The 20,159-nt window shown below is 37.4% G+C and overlaps 2 protein-coding genes across 2 annotated transcripts in view; both read right to left on the bottom strand.

The window, feature by feature from the left end:
* Window positions 1-2,433: 2,433 nt before the first annotated feature.
* tlr7 (toll-like receptor 7) lies at window positions 2,434-7,609 on the bottom strand. The gene is made up of 2 exons (XM_067408522.1): window positions 7,573-7,609; window positions 2,434-6,527 (listed from the first exon to the last, which is right to left on the bottom strand). Exons 1-2 carry the CDS (start codon window positions 7,579-7,581, stop codon window positions 3,381-3,383), a joined length of 3,156 nt encoding a protein of 1,051 aa, XP_067264623.1. The 5' UTR covers window positions 7,582-7,609; the 3' UTR covers window positions 2,434-3,380.
* Window positions 7,610-11,627: 4,018 nt separating this feature from the next.
* The window catches only part of frmpd4 (FERM and PDZ domain containing 4), a 73,590-nt gene continuing 65,058 nt past the window's right edge, over window positions 11,628-20,159 (bottom strand). The window contains exons 14-17 of the mRNA XM_067409797.1: window positions 19,952-20,078; window positions 16,644-17,621; window positions 15,302-16,339; window positions 11,628-11,719 (exon numbers count right to left, since the gene is read on the bottom strand). Coding sequence (XP_067265898.1) covers window positions 11,715-11,719; window positions 15,302-16,339; window positions 16,644-17,621; window positions 19,952-20,078 — 2,148 coding nt within the window. The 3' untranslated portion in view covers window positions 11,628-11,714. The remainder of the gene's footprint in view (window positions 11,720-15,301; window positions 16,340-16,643; window positions 17,622-19,951; window positions 20,079-20,159) is intronic.

Genomic DNA, 20,159 nt, shown 5'->3' with positions numbered 1-20,159 from the left:
ATATATCTATAGTTCAACATATATATGTTAACAATGTGGTATTTTAAAAGTGAAGTGAGCTTTTCAGTGGTATGAATAGTTTCCCGTATCTAGAGTCTCTGTAAATAAATATGCAGAATCACTGTAAGTCAATCACCTTCAGGTTTATATCCTTATAAAAGTGAAACACTGATTCTATCGTGTCAGAGCAACAAAAAAGAAGTTTGAGTGTTATTTTTAGCAATTCCATTTGGTGACACTACTGCCACAGAAATGACACAGTTAAGTTTAAGTGGAGATTTTAATAAATATTATATTTATTCTAATGTTTTGGCAGAATAAAATCAGCTATCATCTACTGCAAAACTGCAATGATATCTCTATTATATAAAAGGCACTAGTATAATGGGGGTTTCCACTATGATTATGATGAAAAATCTAAAAATATATTCTACAACTGAATTAGGGGCTTTTTGATCTCATTAACACATGTATTGGACACATAAATGCAAAAAAATCCCTCTGTATGTTTTGAGACGTGATGGAGATTGCACTGGAAAAAAAAAAAAAAAATGTTCTCGTTTTCCAGCACAAATATCTAAAGATTTCTGAATTAAGATATATTTAATGGAGAAGCAAAATGATTGAAGATGTTTTGACCCGTTTTCTGAAAAATGTTTATGCTTTAAAAAGTACGGTCAGAAAAATAAGCTTATTTTTCCTTTAAATTAAATTAAATGTATTTTTTCTGACCCCACTGACAGATTTTTATATATCTTCCAATATCTTCAGTCATTTTGCTTCTCCAGTAAATGTATCTCGATTTAAGAATGTTTAGATATTTGTGCTGGAAAACAAGACAGAAATCAATTTTTGCAGTGTTATTTTAACTATGGATCAGAAATCTCCAACCTTATTGTGAGTGAGAGCTTCCTGAAGAGTTAAAATAGATGGCTACTTATACAGTAAATCATAAATATATCTCTAAGAATATGCATGTTTGGTTTCGTTACCTCGTATTTCATGCACTGACACGCTGCTGCGGTTTTCACTTTTAATCACTTTCATTCAGGACCCTCGGGACCCCAGTTTAACACTTCTCTGGAGACCCGGGGAAACACAGATAACTCAGTGTTCAGTTTTTCAGAACTGAAATATACTGAAAAGTGTACACTGATTTGTAAGCATGACATTTGAAAAATCAATTCCTCTTAGAAAAACAGAAATATTCCAAAATATGGTACTAGAATTTTAGTTTGGAGAGCAAAAAACAGTCATTTCACACTAAAGTTTTTTTTTTTTTTTAATAACAACAACAACAACAACAACAACAACAAAATGATTAGCATCCTGCTTGGTGAAAACACTAGACGTGTGCATAAAATGACTTAGATCTGCATAAAAATACTACTAAAAACTAAGAATATGTTATTATTATTATTATTACATTTTTGCTTGGCCAAGGAGAATTTATAAAATAATAATAATAACTTATATAATAATAATAAGTTGTTATTATTATTATTATTATTATTAATAGTAATAAAAACAATATAAAAATAATAATTATTATTTAAATATGAATTATTCATGAAATGGTCATGACATCTACACACAGAGAATTAACAAAAATGTGTTTAAATAATAATAATAATAGATACTGCTGGCTGTATCCCTCGAGTTTGACCAATAATAATAGTAATAATTATTTTTATTATTATTAATTGTGCAAGCAGCCTTTGGAGTATCATCATTGGTAGCAGCCAAGCCACTCCCTAGCAAACAAACAGAGTACCCTAGCAACCGTTTAGCAAGACCTATATCTCTGCATCAGAACGTCGTAGAGACATGAGGGTTGGCTTTTTTGACTCATGCTAGCAAACTGGACATCCAACATGCTACACATGCTAGCAGTGAATAGCTACATGCTAATAGCAATTAGCTTAGGGTTTAAACATGACACAAACTAGTAAAAATGTGTTAGCATCATGTTAGTAGCATGCTAATCATGTTAGCTTCATGCTTGTAGCATGCTAATCAATTTAACATCATGTTAGCAAACATGCTAATCATGTTAGCATGTTTTGCTAGCATTATGATAACATGATTAGCATCTTGTTAAAAACATGCTAGCAACATGGTAATCATGTTAGCATCATGCTAGCATTACGCTAATCATGCTAGCATGAATGCCTGCTAAAAACAAGGGTGTTAGCATTATGCTAACAACATGCTAATCATGTTAGCTTCTTGCAAAAAACATCCTAGCAGGACGGTAATTATGTTAGCATCATGCTAATCAAGAGTGCCGAATTTTGCCACTACACCATTCACATTTTCTTCAGGAAATGTACATTCTAGTTATTATTATTATTATTGTGTGGTCATGAAATCTAAACGTAAAAATACTGTTTTCATAAAAATAGTAATTATTATTATTATTTAAATATTGTATTTATTATTATTTTTATGTGGTCATGAAATCTGCACATTCACTACCCTACTCCTCATTCATTTTTTAAAGTTAGACATCAACCTTCTTGGTATTCCTCGATCAAATCATTATAAAGAATATAACAAGAAAAAAAACATAAAATTATAAAATAATGATTATTTTTATGTTCATTTTTCAATCATTCAAAATTTGTATAGGGTCGCAAACGACCCGAGGTGTATATGAGTTTACGTATATTTTTTCTGCACAACAAAAATTTAATCTTAGATGATGGAATAAGTGCAATTCACCTTTATTCCACAAGGTGGCAGCGGCCGAGATATTGATTTTGAAGACGTTGAAAATTATATAGTTTTGAGAATACGTTTGAGACCGCGAATGGGCTCATATTCATGACCTCAAACATAAAACTAGCCCATTATTTGCTGATTTTACTGGGAAATGAGCTCTGACGAGGACAGTGATGATGGCATAAAACTCAAAGCTCCAAAAGGTAACAAAATATGCTTTATTTTATTCTTCTGTAATTGTTACTCTAATATCAGAGGAGTTTTATATTATCGCGACAGGTAGAGATCCTTCCGTGTTAGATATAGTATGTAAGAATATGTAAGAATGATTGGCGAAACAGTCATTCATTTAAGGGTTAAAAATAATAATGAGTAGAAGAAGAATTATTATTTTGATGTGGTCATCAAATCTGCACACATAATAAATAAAAGAATCAGCAAAATGCAGTTTTAGTCTGACACCATGTTACAACTTTCCAAAAGCATGCAAAACACCCAGGAAAAAATGTGTATTTGTCAATGAACTCCAACAAAAAGGTGGTTGTGTTTATTTACAGTTATATGGACAACAAAACGGAATCAAATCAACATCATATTAAAAGTTATATGCTTCACTGTGGTCTTTAGACGGAAGCTTTGGAGTGTGTCCCAATCAATCACAGCGTTTCCTGGAAGAGTTTGTTGTACTGCCGACTGTCTGTTGACATGAGGCCTCTGAGACTGAACCAGAAGTACCTCTGTGCTTGAGGGTTCCTCGGCCACTCCAGGATTGATTTTTTATACAACCTCTTCCTCAGCTTGAGGTACTTGGAGTGACAAGGCATTTTCTCCAAGAATATCAGGACGATAACATCATCCCTCTCGTCCATGAGTCGCTGGTGGGCCAAATAAAACGCTGTCCTGAAGCTGCCGCTCTTGATGTACTGCCCTGTCAGGATGAAAACGGTGCGTTTACTCAACTGTATGCTCTGGGAAAGGTTTTCAATGAGGGGACAGCCAGGCACCCAATCCCGCTCCTCCAGACAGAGTTGCATCCGTGGATCACCCCGGTCCTCCAGGTGAACGCGGAGCTCCTGCATGACCCACTCATGAACGGCTGGATCCATCGTGTCATAGACCACGAAGGCGTCGTAGACAGTGCTGTTGGAGGACAGCCGGCGGTATCCCTTGAGTTTGGCCAGGCAGAAGTGGTAGATGTACCATACATCCCAAAGGAAGAGATGGCTGGAGATGGTGAGTGTGAGGATGCTAAGAATCACAGAGGTCAGGAAAATACACAGGATGATGGACAGGGAGTTGTGTTGGCAGGCCTGGACGTTTAGGAAAATTACGCTTTGACCTTTTTGGGCACTCGGCGAAGAGCAGGTGACGTCCGTTGCGAGGCGCGGGATATTCACGGAGGTGCGGTTGATCCATCGGACGAACCACGTGGCGTTGCAAGAGCACACAAACCTGTTGTTGTTCAAGTACAAGGTCTCCAGATGGTCAACAACATTTTCCGGGAAGCTCAATTTGTCGATGAACTGGATGTGGTTGTAACTGAGATCCAAGACCTTGAGGCTGAATGCATCCTTTAGGAAATTCGGAGTCAGTTTCGCAATGTAGTTCTTGTGTAGGACAAGAGTTTGGATCGATTTCGTGTAGTTGGTCAAGCACGTAGGAACCTCAGTCAGGTAATTCTCACTGAGGTCCAACAGCTGTAGGTTTTTAAGGTTCACAAGGCCTTCCCATTTAAATGACTTCAGCCTGTTGTTAGTGATGTAGAGTTCTGTGAGGGTGTCTGGAAGACCTTCGAAAACACCTTGTGGGATGAAGTTCAGGTTGTTTTGAGAAATGTCAAGAGTCTTCAAGGCCACAAGTTTCTTAAAGTAGCTGACGTACCTCGTGTCTCCATCCCTCCACAACATATCAAGACGGTTGCCTCTAAACTCCAAATGTTCCAGAGCAAAACTCTCCATTTCGGTGTTCGTGGATGTGGATATCTGGTTGTCGTTCATGATTAATTTTCGCAGCTTATTCAGGCTTTTTGTAAAGTTCAACATGTGAGTTAAACCCTCAGCAACGAAGAAATGGCTGTTACGGCTGATATCCAGAATGATCAAGCTGCTCAGTTCCTGGAACGCTGAAGAGTACATCAAATCCAGACGATTGTCGGAAAAGTCTAGGTATTGTAAATTCTTCAACTGGACAAACTCAGAACCGTTCAAACTCTGGCTCATGGCGTTCCCGGAGAGATTTAAACACCTCAGCTCACCAAGATCCAGAAATCTGGAATGAAGGAAAAAGATGTTATTCCTGCTAATATCCAACGTTTTTCCGAAGGAACTACATTCGTTGTTGAAAGGACTTGTAATCCAGAGTTCCTTGTCCTTGTATTTGCAGCTGCGTGCAAATTCGTCATAGAGGAAATAGTGGACATCCTTCACTTCTCCATTGTGGTACTGGGCACCTTGCGACATCGGGGAACCGTAATGTTTTTCTCTGTGGTTAGAATGCCAAGTCGCGTATCCTCCTTCAGAGGGCATTGAGATTTTGTTGTCGGACAAGTTGATGATTCTGAAGCTTTTCAGTTCCTTCAGGAGACTGAGGTCTGCTATTTTTATGAAGTTTGTGCCAAGATCAATGAATTCCAGGTTGCTCAAATTAATCAGTGGTTTGAGGTCTTGCTCTGTGAGTTTTTGAAACACGTACCCTCTGATTCTCAGGACCCTCAGAGATTTAAGGCTGCTGAATGAACTCGAAAGGTTTAGAGATGTGGGATACACCTGGAGCTCGAAGTTGAAAGACAGATCCAACTCTTCCAGATTGGGCAACTTAAAAGGAAAATCGGTGCATGTTATCTCCTTAGCCAAAAAATTGCTTGAGAGGTCTAGAAGACTAAGTCCCGTCAGGTTTTGAAACCATTTTAAAGGTATATTCGTTAAAGAGTTGCTATGAAGTCGAAGAGTCTTGAGGTTTTTCAGGGTGTTGAAGGAGTTGGCGTGTATTTGAAGGGGAGCGTTATTTGGGCATGGATTGCATGGGAATGGTGCATTATAACAGCGTGGACAATTCCCACTCAAGTCCAGTATTTCCAACTCTGTCAGGTTGTGAAAGTCCTCCTCCGTGATTGTCTGAATATTGTTGTTGTACAGGTACAGCTCTTTGAGGCTAGATGGCAGTTGGCGTGGGACATAAGACAAGTTGTTAGACTTCAGAGAAAGCAAAGTCATCTTGTTGAGCTGCAGAAACGCATCCTTTTCAATGTAGTATGACTTGTTGCACGGGTTCCGGAAGTAACAGTTCTGGCCGAGATACAGCCTTTGGATATTAGTCAGCTCTGTCAGATTCTCCTTAAGAATTGAATAAATACTATTGACCTCGAGACTCAGAAGCACTATGTTGGGAGGAAGGCCCTTGGGTATGCTGGAGAGCTGGTTACCATCCAGGTAAAGCGACTTGAGGTTCTTTAGCTTCCAGAAGGTTCCGTTGTCAATTGTGACGCTCTGGGTGCAGACGCGGTCTTTGGGACCGACCTTGATCGGTACACAGTTGCAGCGGAGGTCGATCTCAGTGATGTTGTGCAGTTCGTGGAATGAATCGTTCATGATGTGGGGTATGTGGTTGATGGTTAGTGTCAGGTTGGTGGTGTTCATTGGGATTCCCAGAGGAACTTCGGTGAGGTCTCGTTCGGTGCAGTTGACGCTGACCTCGGTCCCATTACTAGCCAGAGAAACATCACACTTCAGACTTTTGGGGTACCATTCTGCCGCATCCCGCAAAGAGACGAGACCAGCAAAGATGATTAATATCTTCTCGGTCACCTGAAAGACGAACATAGCATGCTGTAAAAAATGATTTTTCAAAGTTGTAAATAAAGCAAAGATTATTGATATGTTTTACAAGAAAATACTATTTCAGTCTTTCTACTTCAAAAATTGTATGTTTAATACAATGTGTTACTTGGTTTTCCTTTGTAATTAATTCTAAGTGAAATTTGTTTACATTGCCATTAAAAATTTTGTGGGTGGTAAGATTTCTTTTTTATGTTTTTGAAAGAAGTGCTCACCAAGGCTGGGCTGCTTTTATTGGATCAAAAATACAGTAAAAATTGTTAAATATTATTCCAGTGTAAATCATCTGTTTTCTATGTGAATATATAGTAAAGTGTAATTTATTCCTGTGATCAAAGCTGAATTTTGAGCATCATTACTCCAGTCTTCAGTGTCACATGATCCTTCAGAAATCATTCTGATATGCGACTTGCAAGATACATTTCTGAATATTATGAATGATATCAGATTTTTGTGGAATTTTTACAATAACTCAATTACAAATATTTCCCCTCCAAATCAGTGGACGGACACACACACACACACACACACACACACACACACACACACACACACACACACACACACACACACACACACACACACACACAAATAAATAAATAAATAAATAAAATAACTAAAATCTTGGTCTTGCTGACATATTTTATGCATATTTCTATACATATGAATATAACAAAATATATAACATTATTTATACAATTAAAAGCAAATGCAATTTTTCATGCACTTACAAAAATTGCACAATAGCACAAAGATTGCACTTGCAAAATATGTAAGCCTGTATTAGACCAGTTTTTACTGGTTTTATGGATTGCATTTAAAAAAAAAAAAAAAAAAAAAAAAAAATTAGTTTATCCATTGTTATTTTGTTTCCATGTATATTTCAATGTACCATATTGTTATTTTCCCTTTTTTGACCTCAAGTCAATAGTTAGTTTTAAAAATGCACTTGCAGCATCTTTGTTTTGACATATAATCATTATATGAGAGAACTGATAAATATTTAATTACTCACCATTTTCATCAGACCTGGAATTCTTTTTGTTCTTCGAAGCTCGTTGTGCTGTACTTTGTCTGTCTTGTCAAGTTGTACAGCCTATATTTCTAGCAGAACAGGTGTTACTGACCAATGTTAGACCACAGAAAAAGTACAAACAAAAGTGAGAGTGAATATTTTTATACATAACTTCCCCTTTATCTTACAACAAGATTCTTCTGAATCTTTTTGTGTTGTGATTCTGCAAATGATTATATTACTCTCAACACCGTTATTCTGAATTGTTTTGATATATAATGTATGAATTATATTTCATTACAACAATACTGTCACTGAAATACCACCATAAAGAGGAACAACATTACTTTCATCCTTTTTTCTCAAGGGACGAGTTTCTGTAATAGAAATTGAGCAAAACAATGTCAGGGGTTTGCACAAGTTCTTCTCTGATTTCTTCATAAATGAAAGCAAAACCACAAAAAGTGAAGCACTCCAATTATTAAATTATCAAAAACATACTCTGTCCGACACAACAGTTCTTTATTCTGCACACAAGGAGAGGAAGAAAAATAGGAGAAGGAAGTATATTTCAAACTATGCAATTCATACACTATTTATAAATTAATTACTGGCATATTTCAGGAAATACAATGACTCATTAGGAAAATAAAGACAGCACAAGATCACATTGTCCAAGCTGAAATATTTAATGAAGATGAATCAAATAAAATACATTACATTTATCATTTAAAGTCAACATGAAATCAAAACGGACCTCTCCTGGTCATATTGTGAATGATTCATCCGTGCACGTTATTCATAATAATAATAATCTTTCATCAAAATGTACCAACTTCAGAAATGATTACTTTCACCATCCAACCAATTCCTGATGGACAAAATAAATTTTTTTTGTTGCACTGGAAACGATGTTGACTTTAAATTATTTCAGTAAATGTTTGCATTAGCCAAACAGCAAATGAAACGGTGCAAGTCGCGAACATAATACAGTTTACAGATTGTATAGTGGCTAAAATGTCTTTGAAAGTGAAGCTCTTCAGTTATGGCGACTGAAATAAACACATGGAACAAAAAGGATGCATCTATAAGGTGATGTGGTTTATATTATATATATTGTCTTTTAAAAATTCTATGTATTGTAGAATACTTCCCTTTCATTTTACATATTACACAAAATATACACAAGCACTGTTATCACAGTGGATCGCAATGGCCAGATTATCTTGATGACAAAGGTATGTGTGATATCATATGGCTTTACTATGGCTAAATAAATAAAAGCAGTGATTTTTGACACATGGCCATTGCTACAACAGCAAATGTAGTTTTGCTTTGGTCATCAAAATAACTTTCCAAAGCCTCCACGTAAGAGAAAATAAAGTGACTTCCTGAATCGCTTTAAGTCCAACTAGCACTTTGAAAATGTCCTTTTGCTGCGTAAAAAAACAAAATCATCAGAGCAGAAAAGCTCCGCACATGCAGTCTTGAGAATTTGCACACAAATGTGGCTAAAATAGACATATTAAGTGACCAGTGCAAGAACCTCTCAGAGCAATGCACAGTTCTCATGTATGTCATCCGAAAGAATAAGGAGATGGACTTGCCTTGTTCCAATGCTTGACATAAATAGAAAGCCTGTTGTCTTGTGCTGACTTCGGTAACATCCAACCGCTTGTCATTCACTTACACTTCAGCAGATTAAAGTCAACAAGAAATCAAAATTCACTCAATTTACTTTCTTAGTGTGCATTTGTTATAGAGTGCTGCAGGGATTAAATATTTTTTTAGGCCAAAACCCGGAAACGAGTTGCATTTTAGCACTTCTGACACATGCAAGTTTGGTGTCAATATGCCAAAGCATTGCAGAAATACAGCCTCAAGAGTCGTTTTGGCATCAAGCCTCAAATTCATTGCTGCGGTATACAAAAATGGGTTCGTCTATTGACATGAAATTGACATGAAAACAACAGCCGTTTTCATATCTCCTGACCACTTGGTGGCACTGCTCCGAAACTGTGCAGGTAGTCTCGTATCATGGTTTTCATAACACAGAATTGGCAGAATTGGTATCCATGTTCTCTGAATGGCTCTAGGCATCTATTGAGACCAGTTTCATTACAATAGGTTAATTTAGTCAAAAGTTATTAGCATTTTTTAGAAATTTCATTATAATTTTTGACCACTAGGTGGCACTGCCCCAAAACTTTTTGAGTACTTCAAAAGACCCAATACAATTAATGCATTCTAAAATATAGCATTTTATGACAAAATTCAAAATTCAAACGATACATTCCGAAGCTAAGCAAAAAAAGTTAAGTCATTTTTCATTAATCCTGACCACTAGGTGGCACTGTGCCGAAACTGTGCAGGTATCCTCGTATCATGGTTTTTATAACACACACCAAGTTTGGTCAGAATATGCTAAAGTGTTGTGGAGATATAGCCTCATGTTCATTTTGGAGGGCGCTTCATCAAATTTGTCCGCACTTTATTCGAGAACGGTTTGACAAATTTACTTTTTCCGAAGATGATCTGGTTCAATGTGATGATCAGGAAGTTTGGTATCTATGTTCTCTGATTGACCCAAGGAATCTATTGAGACTAGTTTAATTAAAATAGGTTAATTTAGTCAAAAGTTATTAGCATTTTTTAGAAATTTCATTATAACTTTTGACCACTAGGTGGCGCTGCCCCAAACCTTTTTGAGTACTGCCAAAGACCCATACCGAGTTTTGTAACAATACGTTAAAACACTATATTTTAGAATGCATTATGACAAAATTCAAAATGGCCAACACCCAAAATGGCCGATACGGGAAAATTGAGTATCGTTCGACTTGGCATGCTGCACTGAATCTTTGTGATTTTTGGCCAAACCATTCAGAAGCTAAGCAAAAAAAGTTTTTTTTATTTCTCCATTTTTCATTAATCCTGACCACTAGGTGGCACTATGCCGAAACTGTGCAGGTATGCTCGTATCATGGTTTTCATAACACACACCAAGTTTGGTCAGAATATGCTCAAATGTTGCAGAGATATAGCCTCATGTTCATTTTGGAGGGCGCTTCATCAAATTTGTCCGCGCTTTATTCAAGAACGGTTTGACAAATCGACTTTTTCCGAAGATGATCTGGTTCAATTTGATAACCAGGAAGTTTGGTATCAATGTTCTCTGATTGACCCAAGGAATCTATTGAGACCTGCTTCATTACAGTAGGTTAATTTAGTCAAAAGTTATTAGCATTTTTTTCTAAATTTTTATTATAACTTTGACCACTTGGTGGCGCTGCCCCAAAACTTTTTGAGTAATGGTGGGCACTTTGCCAAATTTGTTCGCGCTTTATTCGGGAACGGTTTGATGAAATGATAAATGATACATTTTTGTCGGCATGGTCTGAAGATGGTTCAATTTTTGTGAATATTGGACATACGGCCTAGGAGGAAAAATTCAAAATGGGGGAAACATTTTCAGGACAGAAAATTACATCATAGGGTGCAATTGAATCATCTTGAGTGAAGGAATCAGAGGAAAAAGAGCCGTAACGTCATGCAGACAATGTAGAAGGTAGTATAATCATACAAACACGATATGACTGATAATACTGGGTTATGTGGACGGATGATACGGTTTTGCCTACAAAAATACGGCATCACTGCAGAGCTCCATTCAAAAGACTAACAATAAATCCCTTTTATTTTTCGGCTCATTCCCTCCAACCACCAGATTTCATCCTGGTACGGAATGTCTTCGCAATTCAATAAATAACACCAGCGGATACAACAAAATGTCACGTTACAGAAGTAAAATGAGTTTCATGTTGACTTTAAGAATGACAGGGCTGTAATGAGCTCCGTCCAGGGTTGACTGTGTGATTATGACCATCTACATACTTGTTGCAGTTTCCATAAAAACTGTCAATGCTCCCTGAGCCAATAGTTGTCTTATTAAGATTCCCTTTCTGCCTCCCTGAGGCAACCAGAGCGGGGGTCGCTTGAGGCCAAGTGCAAGAATAAACAGGGAAGCATTCAAGACCTCCGATCACCTCTGGTTTGGCACATAGGAAACTGTGCTATGGATGAATATGGACGTATCGTATAGTAGAAGACGATTCTTCGGTTTTATCTCCATAAGCAGCATGCTAGACTGGGGGAGGAAGAAGAGAGGGATAAATTAGTTGGCCAGTATTGTGTCTCATAATTTCATGCTTCTGAATCTCCTGCTTATCCTGATTCAGCACGATAAGGTAATGACGTCAATGATAAGCCTGTCTGTGATTCTTGAGAAATGGTCTACGCAAGGCTTAATGTTCTAAATCAGGAAATTCTAATTACATCCTAAGACTTAAAACCTGCAAAACAGCAATTTAAAGGTGAAGCGTGTCATTTCTGCATTAGCAGTGAATTCAATCTGACTTTATTAGCATAATTACAGCTCAACATTTGACTCCAAAGAGTGAATATTTATCAATATCAATATTAAATATGAATTTAATGTATTTGTCATAAGTATTCACCCCCTTTAACATGAAACTCCAGGATCATCACTGCTGCAGCCTTTTGTTTGTAAGTGACATAACTGCTTTTGTGTGGTCAAGGACTTTCAATTGATTGTAGCATAAGTGAGTCAGCACTGTGGAAGACCATGATGAGAAAAACCTCCAAGCGGCGTCACAAAAAAGTAATTGAAAAGCACCAGGCAGGGGAGGATTTCCATGTCACTGAGCTTCCCTTGGAGCAGCAGTTAAATCAATAATTAAGAAATGGAAAAATATGACACAGCAGTAAATGCACCAAGAGCAGGACGTCCTCAAACGGTGTGTCATCGTGCGAGGAGGAGAACACCAAGAGAGAAATGACAAGTCTCAATGAGCTACAAGCTTCAGAGAACTGATGCTGAAGAGTATGCAATATTTCCGTTACAGTTTGACTAAACTATCAGACATGTTTAGCATAAGGCAAATACCGCGCATCATCAGAAATACACCATCTCTACTGTGAATCATGCTGTGAGGATCTTCTCTGGAAGGCTTATGAGAGTAGAGGATCAAATGAACGCAGCAAAATAACAGGGAAATCATGAAGTAATACCCGATGGAGTCAGCAAGACACATGGGACCTAGAGAAAATTTATTTTTGAGCAAGACAATGACCCCACGCATAAAGCAAAAGGTACACAGGAATGACTTTTAAAACTACAAATTATGTTCCTGAACGTTCAAGAATCCAGAATTTATTTCAATAGAAAAATTTGAAAAATTTGCGTCCATTCGTCTTTCCTTTTTTTAATCCAGATATGAAATATGGAAAACATATGGTTTCTTTTTTAATTTTAACACTGATGAATAGAATTAGCAGATACAAGCTAATTTTCTTTATGCAAGATTATTATTTTCTGAAAAATAATGAAACTTGTTTTTTAATATGTAAAAATGCTACATTTAATTTCCAGGGTTTTGCGTCATACACACAGACGCTAAAGCGCCCTCTAGTGCCTTTTCCTCTGGCGTCAACTCACTTCAAGAGCCTGCCTTAATGACATTGATTAATTTTCATTCCTTAAATTACTATTATTATTATTTTTACATTTATATTTTAACCTAAAAATTACATTTCTATACATTATATAATATTCTAACATTATTGAGTTCCCGCTTGTGGTCTCAATCCCATCGTTTTGCGTTTTATATGAATAAAGGCCAAAACAACATCTAAATCACTGTGACTTTTTCGTCTGGCTCTGTTAGGTGTTTTATATTGAGAAATTGTTTGGCATTAGAGTCACTTAGCTATGCTATGCTGTTCAAATTGAAAATATACCAACATTTGTTATGATGACAAAATTATACTCCAATATGTAATTTTCATGAAGGCAAAATTCCCATGCCCTTTGACTCAGTGGAGGTTTGACATGAAATATTTCTCAATTCTCATTGAAAGAAATGCGTTATGGCCGCGTCGCTGGACATTAACGCTTCACGTGGCTTAATCCTAAAACAACATCCAGGGAGAAACTATTTTCTCGCACATTTTTTTGTCATCAACAACATCTGCTAAGGCAATGTAAACAAAGTGGAAGGACAATATTTTTATGTTATGCATTTAACGGTTTTCTATAAGTGGAAAACGTGGTTGAAAGCGCATTGCCTTCATATTTGGCCTGACCTGCTTGTCTGCATATCTTTATTGGTCATTTAATATCAGTGTCTTAATGCATTAAGCGTTTTCTTCATAACTGTGTGTTTATTTTCTAGGGAAATGCTTAACGTGTTAATTGTGTTCATCGTTTGCCGCCAATATAGTATTCTCTTGGACATGCGGCAGTATCGGACCCCTCGTGAGTGAGAATGGGGTGGAAATCAAGTGAAGTATGGCCGATTATCATGTTTCAGAGACATGCCTCTCGAAATTGTGGGAGAAACAACAATTTTACAAAAGAAAACTTGTAAATTGACATTTCTTCTACTTTAATTTGTCCTTTTTTAATTTTGGTTCATAAAAATCAAACAAAAATCTGAAAAGAAGTCAATATTTATTTTATGCACATGAAATTTGTGTATTCGCTTTGAATTTAAATTTTTGTATTCACCATAGCACTTAAAAATACAACAACCGTTCGTTTTTCTTGACGCAGTTAAAAAACGAGGAATGGACGCAAAAGTACACGGACCATTTATGTTGCATGGTCTTAATGGGGGGGGGGTGAATACTTATGCAAATTAATGTTTAATAACTATGAGACTATTTTTTTTTTTTTACATAGAAATCAGGCTTCACTTTGACATGGAAGAATATTCTTCAGTTGATCAAATTAATCCATGTTGAGAAAAAGGGGTGTGAATACTTTTTATAGGCAATGTATGAGTAAGTAATTTGCGTGTAAAACGGACCTTGCCGAAAACTCTTCTCCAGATTCACAAATGCTTCGTAAACATCTATTGATAGATTTGATAGTTAAAGGTGCTACAGAGGATCTTTTCGTCGACTGAGAAACCAAAGACTGTTAGTGAGTTTTTGAAATGAGGGAACGCCTTTTGAACGTCATGGCAGTGATTGACAAGCCAGAGGGCCAATCGTTTACACGATCATCAATTGGCTGATGTTTTTAAGGTCCTACCTCGTGCACAGATGATGTATATTAATATTATTCCTTTCAGTGCACCTAATAAATAGTCTTTTATCAGTTAGTAAAGACAGTTTCAAGTAATATTGCAAAAATGTATAAAAAAAACATACTCTTCAGCACCTTTAAATGTGTACGTTAATGAATTCCAATCATTCATAAATAGGGCACGCTCATTCACAATTAGCATAATCCATAGCCTATGAATTACAACTTCGCAAACTGCATGTCCAGGAACGCTGTGGAATCTTCCAGTCTTCCTTCTCAGGATTGGCTCCAGTATACTGCATAAATGCAAAAGAGACTAATAGGCCATATGCCTAACAATAAATATTCAATTAATATGTGTCCACCAAAGCTTTTTTAGCCAGCTGAAAAAATGCTAAGCTCCAGAAAACTGCCATGGGGGTGAATGCTTTTTTACAGGCACTGTATGAGTAGCTTGAGAAGCTACAGTTTTAAGGATGTTTCCCCAACACCACGTGTGACATTGTCAAGGTCATGGGTTTGATTCTCAGGCATAAGATGTGTACCTTGAATGCAATGTATGTTGCTTCTGCCAAATGCATAAATGTAACTGTAAAGGTAAAGGCAAGCCTGCAGTACCTGTAGTTTCTCTGATCTTGGGCAACCTTTGGCATCCCTCTCGGCCCGATTCTGTGCCAGCTTGTCCATGGTGTTTCCGCAAAAACGTTCCATCTACATTCTGATTTGGATAGCCAAGACCTTTCAGAGAGGACTCCGTGTGCAGGTGGACGCTATCGACCGTGCACAGAGGAGAGTCCATTGGAGTCACGCAGCTGCTGCTTCCTGTACTGCAGCCGGCATCGATGGACGAACACTGGGAGCTCTGCAGGGAATGAACACCCTCGCTCTGTAAAGATGACATCCTTTTGGACAAGTGGTACTCGTACAACCGCGTCACCTCTTGTTCGGAAGAAGCCGCCTTGCTCTGTTGATGCTCATTCCGGGCTCGCTCGATCAGAAAATGTTCTTTGGCGGGGGAACTTGCGTTCAAGTCCGTGGAGTCCTCCAAAGTGACTTTTTGCGTAACCCCGTCCGTGTGCAACGGACCGCTATCGCCAGCCACCTCGGAGTAAATGTGCTCTTCGGATTTATTATTCAGAATCATATGCAATCTTTGATTGCTTTCGTGAAATGCATAAGACATCCTGTCCATGTCAAAGGGACCTGAACGCTGGGAATCCCGTCCGTTGAAGTTGTTGTAAATCCCGACAAGATCCTCCACGTGTGATTCTGCATCAGCGCTCGATTTCACCCCACCATCGTGCTCCTCGATCTTCGGCATTCCCATCATCACATCCCTGTGCATTTTGTTGAAGTAGTCCGTCAACGACTTGGTTTCCATTGTTTCCGGTTCCATCTCAAAGTGGTCCGAGCAAAGAGTGGCGACTGCGGAGGACTGGGGATCATCTCGAATGTTACACGCCGCCAATCGAAACTCGGTCTCCTCTTCGGCTAGAGTTTGGTACCCTTCTGCAGTGGCTACTAACATTTTCAGAGAGTTTTCGGAGAGTTTCTGAGCTGCAGCCAGCTCTGAGCTCTCCGTCATTTCGGAGGAATTTGTCTCATTCCCAGAATCAGAGGAGGACTCGGGGCTAAAGGACCGAGATATTTCTACACCTGTGTGTCACAAAGAGACAAACATTTTAGCCATCACACCATACGCAACACCACACGTACTGTATACTTTAAAATAGTTTATTTGTACAAAACGTTGAAGGCTATGAAATGCAACAAATACATGAACAAAAATGAACCACAAATTATAATGAGATCACATTTACATCGCTAACAAAACAAATGCACACACAATACATGGGGCTTGCATTGAACACAATGGAGTACGGAGAAACAAAACCAAAATAAAAGAATGGCTGGAAGGTCCTACAACGTCAATGAATAAACGTTACTATAGTGTAAGAACCTGAACTATTGTCCGATTGTGGGTGAGACTGTTCCTCAGAGGCCGCCAAGGCCTCCAGAGCTTGTAGTGTGGAGACAACGGCGTCATTGAACACTTCCTCGCTCCCACCGGCAACCTGTGTCGGCACTGAATCGATCAGTGACACAGGGATATCATTTTTTAGCAAAGCTATGCTTTTACGGTCTTGGTGGTCATCTTCATCAGAGCTATCCCTGAACCCGGGCGGCGGAGCAGCTATTGCCAAGTTCAACGACTGCAACAGGTCATCGTTGTCCTCCTCATCACCGCCTTCTGGAGGCGGAGGAAGTGAGGTGAGGTCAATGATGTCATCGCTCGATTCCGAGAGCGACAGGAGAGAGTGTGCTTTGTCCTTCATCTCCCCCATCATCATCATCATCATGTCCTCCTCGCAACTAATGTCGTCGTCATCTTCGGCATCGTCCGTAGTCTCGGCGTAGCAGATATCGTGCAGCAAAGGCTCCTCGATGCCTTCCGTTGTACCGAAGATCTTGGCATCGCCGTAGACCATGTGGGAACCGTACTGGAAGCCGTCGACCTCCATCGATGCTTCCAGAGGCTTGTAGTCTTTCTGCTGCGCATACATGTATCTGTGTTCCTCCAGCACCTCTGGGATGTCCTCCATCAGTCTTTGGTACCCCAAGTTCTGAGGGTTCACAGATTCCAGCGGAGGATCACCAAATATGAAGGACACCTTGGCGCTTCTGGGCGACTCTTGAGGTTTGCCTTTCGGGACATTGAAGTAGGGCTGTGGATGCATGTGGCTTCCTCTGCTTGCCCTCTCTGCCTTCTCGTCCATGTGCATACGATGCAACTGGTGGATTTCAGAGACGTTGGGGGCAATATCACACTCTCTTCGCCCACAGATGGCGTATTCAGGGTGGGACTCGTCGCATCCGCCACAGGACGCGTAGTTCCAGTCGATTGCCTGGTAGTTGTGCTTGACCCTTGAGTCATGTCCTTAGACAAAACAAAATAAAGAAGACGCCAGTGTCAATGTTTTATTGAAGTATCAGATATAAGCACCTTAAATCAGTGGTTCTCAACCTTTTTGAATTAAAAAGGACACACATTGTCCAATATAGTATGCCAAAGTACCCGTTCTCACTGCAAAAAATGCTCTTTCTCAGTAGTTTTGTTTTCTAGTACAAATAGCTACACATTCTATAACACTTAATTTTGATGGTTCATTTAACTAACTATATGTAACTGTGCAACTACATGTCAACTAGCAGTCATTAGAGTATTAGTGATAAATATCTACTTACAATTTATTTAATTGGTCCACTTTAAAAATCCTACTAACTACAAGTAAGTTTGCAACTACATGTCAACTAGCATTTATTCAAGTATTAGTGCTTAATATCTACTTACACTTTATTTAAATGGTCCACTTTATAAATCCAACTAACTACAAGTAACTACATGTCAACTAGCATTTTTTCAAGTATTAGTGCTTAATATCAACTTACACTTTATTTAAATGGTCCACTTTAAAAATCATACTAACTACAAGTAACTACATGTAAACTAGCATTTATTCAAGTATTAGTGCTTAATATCTACTTACACCTTATTTAAATGGTCCACTTTAAAAATCCAACTAACTACAAGTAAGCTTGCAACTACATGTCAACTAGCATTTATTCAAGTATTAGTGCTTAATATCTACTTACACTTTATTTAAATGGTCCACTTTAAAAATCCAACTAACTACAAGTAAGCTTGCAACTACATGTCAACTAGCATTTATTCAAGTATTAGTGCTTAATATCTACTTACACTTTATTTAAATGGTCCACTTTAAAAATCAACTAACTACAAGTAAGTTTGCAACTACATGTCAACAAGCATTTATTCAAGTATTAGTGCTTAATATCTACTTACACTTTATTTAAATGGTCCACTTTAAAAATCCAACTAACTACAAGTAAGTTTGCAACTACATGTCAACTAGCATTTATTCAAGTATTAGTGCTTAATATCTACTTACACTTTATTTAAATGGTCCACTTTAAAAATCCTACTAACTACAAGTAACTACAAGGCAACTAGCATTTATTCAAGTATTAGTGCTTAATATCTACTTACAATTTATTTAAATGGTCCACTTTAAAAATCCAACTAACTACAAGTAAGTTTGCAACTGCATGTCAACTAGCATTTATTCAAGTATTAGTGCTTAATATCTACTTACACTTTATTTAAATGGTCCACTTTAAAAATCCTACTAACTACAAGTAAGTTTGCAACTGCATGTCAACTAGCATTTATTCAAGTATTAGTGCTTAATATCTACTTACACTTTATTTATTTTTATATACAGTCTACCAATAATCTAATGAGAGTTAGTTGACAAGTTACTTATAGTTAGAAGACTGTCTAAAGTTGACCACTGAAATAAAGTGTGTAGCCAAATATTCTTAAATCAAGATGCATTTGCTGGAGAAGTGACTTATGATGTTAATTTTGTTTTCTTGAAATATGTTTCGAAATGAAGCAAATTCATGCTTAAAACAAGAACAAATATCTGTTGGGGTCAGAAAAATAATTCAAAGGGAAAATTAGTTTTTATTTTTCTAACCCCACTTGCAGAGATTTCTTGTTTCAAGCATAATTTCAATAATAATTTTTGATAATAAGACTTAATATCTTCAGTCATTTCTCTTCTACAGTAAATGATCTTGATTTAAGAATGTTTAGATGTTTGTGCTGGAAAACAAGACAGAAACACTGAGGAAGGACATCATCTCTATGGTTTTAGTTGAGTATTTCTGCTGTAATTATGACAAAGCTGCTTGTTTTGAAAGTATTTTATTAAAAGAAACTGGAAGTTCTGATAAAGTATATAAAATTAATTAATCATGATTTATTTTGTAAATCCGAAGTTTCAAATGTTCTTTAAAAAACATCAATTATGAGGTGGATTTTACTGAGTTTTAGCATTCTAATTAAGTTAGATTTCTTTATATAAAATTAAATAATTTATGTACGCATTATTTTTTTCACAAACATTTTGCTCTTATATTCTTATATTCTACATTCACTTTTTTTTGGATTCACACATTTCTTGATAGTTTATTATATTCTATTTTTCATTATGTATGTGTATAACCATAATTCTTTGCTGGTTCTGTTTGTTTGAACTAAGAAAAAACATTTCAAATACAACAAACAAATAAATGACCTTGAACCTTAAAGTCATACTTGGATGTTTGTAGCTGAAGTTGAGAACCACTGCCAAATGAATTGTTCATATTATGTGGAGCGTGTAGATTTTGTGCTCTCACCTGCAGTGTTGCTGTTGTTGGCCATGTTGAAGATGGACCTCCGTGAATCGACCAGCAGTCTGTAGTATCCGGCCGTCAAACACGCCAGGTTCATAGCATCACTGGACTCCATTATAAGTGTGATGGGCTTCAGAAACAAATGATATTTTGCATAAACAATCAGTAAATAAAGCAGTAACTAGATAAAAAGAGATGCTGAAAAAAGGGA

This window comes from Chanodichthys erythropterus, chromosome 14, assembly GCF_024489055.1.
Source record: "Chanodichthys erythropterus isolate Z2021 chromosome 14, ASM2448905v1, whole genome shotgun sequence".
Taxonomy (NCBI): Eukaryota; Metazoa; Chordata; class Actinopteri; order Cypriniformes; family Xenocyprididae; genus Chanodichthys; species Chanodichthys erythropterus.
Note: the sequence above shows the minus strand (reverse complement) of the source record. Positions and strands in the feature narration are given on the sequence as shown.